The 4,811-nt window shown below is 42.7% G+C and overlaps 1 protein-coding gene across 1 annotated transcript in view; it reads right to left on the bottom strand.

Annotated features, from left to right (window-relative positions):
- Window positions 1-4,811, bottom strand: part of grk4 (G protein-coupled receptor kinase 4) — a 50,041-nt gene that overhangs the window by 22,756 nt on the left and 22,474 nt on the right. Inside the window, exons 4-5 of the mRNA XM_017416976.3 lie at window positions 3,937-4,014; window positions 1,231-1,331 (exon numbers count right to left, since the gene is read on the bottom strand). Coding sequence (XP_017272465.1) covers window positions 1,231-1,331; window positions 3,937-4,014 — 179 coding nt within the window. The remainder of the gene's footprint in view (window positions 1-1,230; window positions 1,332-3,936; window positions 4,015-4,811) is intronic.

Here is a 4,811-nt window from a genome sequence, read left to right as displayed (position 1 = left end):
TACAGCGCCTTCAGCTGGGGGACAGACGGCATGAATGTTGCAGGGTAAGCTAACGCTGTTGTTTATATTCCTACCATTCGCTCTTTATGCTTGCATCTGGTCACACCCACGACCAATGAGTGAACAGGAGCTAAGCTTGCGCCGCCTACGAAGCAGGGCCGGCCCGGCTGGCCCTACTCCGAAGCAGGGACCAAAGAAGCAGGGCCGGCCTCGAAAAAATGCCGATGGAAACACGCACAAAGCAAGCCGAGTAGAGTGGAGCCGGGACCTTTAGAGCCCGTGTAAAGGGGGCAGTACAGACACGAGCAGATGCATTATCCCCCCCGTCGCTTTTTTTTTTTTTTTTTTTTTTTTGTGAATTCTTGTTCATCAAATCTGCTTCTGGCCTCAGAATCTGCTGGGATTTACAGATAACCTGTCAGTGAAGCTCAGACAGAACAACATTCAGCTCAAACTGGGATTCACTCACTGAAAACAAGAGGAGAAGAAAATGTGGACCAATGAATAATGTATAACATTATTTACTTATCACCGCCATATAAATGTGACAACTAGTTTCCACATTTCCCAGAATATTATTCAACTTGGGTCCCTGGCGAAGTTAGACAGCAATACTGGAGTGTGTGTTGGGGGTGTAATGATCCCCCCGTCTGTTTGCTTCTCCTGGCTCTCAGAGCAGGAAGCAGAAACACCTGCATCACTGTTTGTCAACCTGTGTGTATGAGGGGGAAACTGAGGCGGCTGTTGTTTACGTGCCAGCCACCCGGATGCTTTCTCTGCACATTTTTCGCCCCGTCGCGCGCGCCCCTCTGCCAGCGTACGTGTAAAGACGTATTACGGGCTCCGGGTGCCAAACGTCCCATTGCGACCGGCGACGGGACACGCAGGTCCACACAGACGGCGAGTGTGGAAAAGTTTTCCACAGTTACTGGTGACGCTGCACAGAAAACAATCTGAACATTTCTACACGGTCTGAACGCAGAAGCCCGATTCCAAAACATGAATGACTTACTTAATCACTTCCTTTTACAGTCCCAACTTTTTCATGATGTGCTGCTGCCATAAAATTCTAAGTTACCTTATTTTATTCTCAAAAATTACACTATTTCTTAGTTTAAACATTTGATGTGTTTACCATGTTCCATTAAAATATGGGTTTGTGAGATTTGCAAATCATTGCATTCTGTCTTTATTTACATTTTACAAGGTTATAATTTAAGAAGGACTTACTTGGTGCAGTCATTGAAGAGCTCCTTACATGGACTCTGCTCCAACCTCTCCCGGCACCGAGCAATAACATCCTGGGGAATGTCGGGCAGATGGGCCGCTGACTTCAGGGTTAAAGAGACCGAGAGACAAAGTGTGAGGCAGGCAGGGACAGAAGAACAAGACACAAAAACTGAGGAAGACGCTTTATGTTTAAAAAAAAAAACAATAAATAAGCAGCTGGTGATTTTAAGAAAGGAGTCAGAAATTAAAAAACATACAATGTGTCGGGCCTGTTTTGGTCCGAGTCAAGTCAAAATTGGTTTTGGCCTCAGAGGCTGAATTCTTTCAAGTTCGGTAGGTCCGAGCGTTCCATCAAATCATTATTTATTTGTTCAAAAAATGAGCCAAAAACACAGAGAAAACTCAGGACGAAATTCAGTTAGAGTTACTGGAAACGAATCAGTCTTTTTAGATCATTACGGAGGACATTTGACCCCGTCCTCTTTTACAACGTTTGCTTCAGCTTCTCTTCAGGTCCCGACACAAAACGTTTATCGGATCAGGGTCTGCAGAGCGACGAGGTTTTTAAAACACATCAGTTCTTAAAAAGACTCGTTTCCGGCAGCCCTTCAAACAAAGCAGGCTTGTTTACTCCTTTTCTGACCGAACGGTTGCTGAAGTTTAACAAGCTAACTGAAGCTTGTTAAAGCCTGAGAGGAACGTCTTGGGGCTTTTTGTCATTTTCCTGAGCACTGCTCAGTCTGACCTCCGGGTAAATATGTTGGACGTCCACTGCTGGGAAGGTTGGCAGCCGTCTTGATTGTTTCACACTCGGGAATAATCTTCCTCGGTGTGAACCGATGGACTCCAAATTGTTTAGGAATGACCTTTTGACCTTTCCCACATACAGATGAGAACTGCTTTTCTAAGATCACTGCTGATGTCCTTCTTCCAGGTATTGTGTTAACACACGTCTGAACACTCCAGAGCAGCGAAATTAAAAATCTCAGCTTGTTGTTTACACTTGCTGATGAGAAATTAGTCAAATGTATTTGATGAGCAGCGTCTGGCTCTATGAATGCAGTAAAGGTGTGTTTTTTTTGTTTGTTTATTTTTCTTAAACGCTCTACTTCTGTATTTTGGCTTCATTTCTTGTAAAATAAATAATGAGACTGTAAAATGCAAACCTGTCAAACTTGGAAGGAAGTCTAGGTGAACGGCCTTGGGCCAAAAGCATTTTTGATTTAGTGGAGTGGCCAAAAACTGACAAAAAAAAAAAAGAGTATATTTTTGATAGCTGGCTCATTTGTTAATGTCTGAAATCTGAATTCATTCCGTGTACCTAAACACAAAAATCGAACCATTCATGGCAGCTGAAAAGAAGTTATTTTAAGGAAAAGCTTTAATAAAATCAATTCTGACTGAGGATCACCTTGAGGAGAGAAATAGTTTGACAAATATTTCTCCTGGATTTAAAACGCCTCATTTACAGCAGGTTCATTTAGAGTTAGGAAGCAAGAGCTGAGGAAAAAAGTTCTTTTTTATTTTTAGAAATAACATTTTTATGTATCTAAATAAAAAGTTATATGTAATTAGAAGGTTTTAGTTTACAAAGAATGACATACAGTATGTGCTAAGGACGGGTGGTGATTTCTGAACACTCAAAGTCTGGTTAAAGTGGACAAATTTATATTGAAAAATATATTTATTATACACTAGTTGTTCCCTAATGCAGTGGTTCCCAAACTTTTCAGCTTCCGACCCACAAAATAATTGTGACAAAAGTGTGTGACCCCATCTGTTGGCTGTTTAAATATCCAAAAGTTCTAATGATCCTATTAAATAAGGGCATAATGACAACACAAACAGTCTTAGCATCCATTTAGCTATTTTTTTAAAATCATTAAATGACTTGTATTTCAATTCTCTGTATCAATTATGGTGTAAATATATCATAAAAACTGGGTTTTTAAATTGTAACTTGATATTTGGAGATTATCTAAGGACCCCTACTTGGTGTTGGGTGACCCACATTGGGGTCCCGACCCCAACTTTGGGAATCATTGCCCTAATGGTACTTTTGTACGACAGAAAAATCTAACACTCAAAAAAAACAAACAAGAAGAAACGTGGAGCATCTCAGGATGAGGATCTGCTACTGAAGTTTATTTTGAAAAGCTCAAAGTGGAAACTGTGGTCGTAGGTGAGCTCAGCTTTAATTTCAGAATAAGAGCATCCTCTGGACCAGGGAAAATTAAGGACGATGAAGATCCATCCATCCATTTTCTTTACCTGCCTCATCTTTCCGGGTCGCGGGGAGCTGGTGCCCATCTCCAGCGGTCACTGTGAGAGAGGCGGGGGACACCCTGGACATGTCTCAAGTCCACCACAGGGACACATAGAGACAAACAACCATTCATGTGGTCACTCAGACCAATTTAGAGTTACAAGTTAACCTAAGATGCGTGTTTTTGGTCTGTGGGAAGAAACAGGAGTAGTAAAACCCAGGTGTGCACGAGGAGAATTAGCAGCAGCACACTTCTCTGTACCTGAAGCCTCTGTTTCATTAAAAGGGTCTTTAGCTGCATTTTTGAAAACATAATAAAACCTCTAATTGTTACATATTAGATGGAACTTCAAGCACATAAACATCAAAACTGATAAAATCATTTAGAATTTTATTAGTTTGCTCAGAAATAAGAAAGTGAAGGTGTTTGTGCATCTTACCCCATTATTAAAGTATGTGTCTAAAACATTCAGTCCACAGTCCCTCCTCTTTTCATCCGGAGCTAGCTGGTACATGGCCTGTCGGAGAAAAAATAAAAAATGGGCGCAACCACAACAGGCCAAGCCCGTTCATCCATCTTTAATACTTTTGTCCAAATAAGGAGAGAAACATGGGCAGAGGGGACGGCGTACATAACGAGAAGGATGGTATGTTAAAAAGCGGCAAAAAGGAAATAAAAATAGAAATGAGAGTGAGACTAGAGCGGGATATTTGGACTGATGAACGTCTCGTCCTGGTCAAAGTTTAAATCTTCAAACCACGTTAATCGTCGCACTTCCGTTATTATATCTGTCACAAAGCCTGATGACGCCTCGTTTTCGTCACAGATTGTGTTTCTGGGTAAATACGACCGTACGTGGGGGGCGGGGGAGCTGGTCAGAGGTTTGACGGCCTCAAGTCATCTGTTTGGTTTGAAAACAAGCCCTGCAGAGAAAAACAGGACCGGGCCGTGCAACTATGCATCGCAGCGAAAACATAATGTCCTGGAGGGATGAAGCTCGTGTTCAGAACTGAAGATTTGCCTAAATTTTGTGGATTTTGCTCATCCGGTCTGAGTATATGTGGCTTGCATGCACGCGCCTGTCTGTCTACCTGAATCCCAGTAATGTAGGTCCTCATTAAATAGGCATGATCCCCCCCAGTTTTCCTTTCTCACATACCACCAGGGGCCTCGGCACAAGCTCGGGCCTGTGTTTGCCTGCTCACCCAAGGGACCGGCCTCTGACGTGGGCTTGACCTCATGGAGGAGTGCAAAGAGGAAGAGGAGGGGTCTCCTTTCTGACAGCCCGTCTAAGTCGCTAATCAACCCCCCCCC

Source organism: Kryptolebias marmoratus, linkage group LG3 (assembly GCF_001649575.2).
Source record: "Kryptolebias marmoratus isolate JLee-2015 linkage group LG3, ASM164957v2, whole genome shotgun sequence".
NCBI classification, from domain to species: Eukaryota; Metazoa; Chordata; class Actinopteri; order Cyprinodontiformes; family Rivulidae; genus Kryptolebias; species Kryptolebias marmoratus.
Note: the sequence above shows the minus strand (reverse complement) of the source record. Positions and strands in the feature narration are given on the sequence as shown.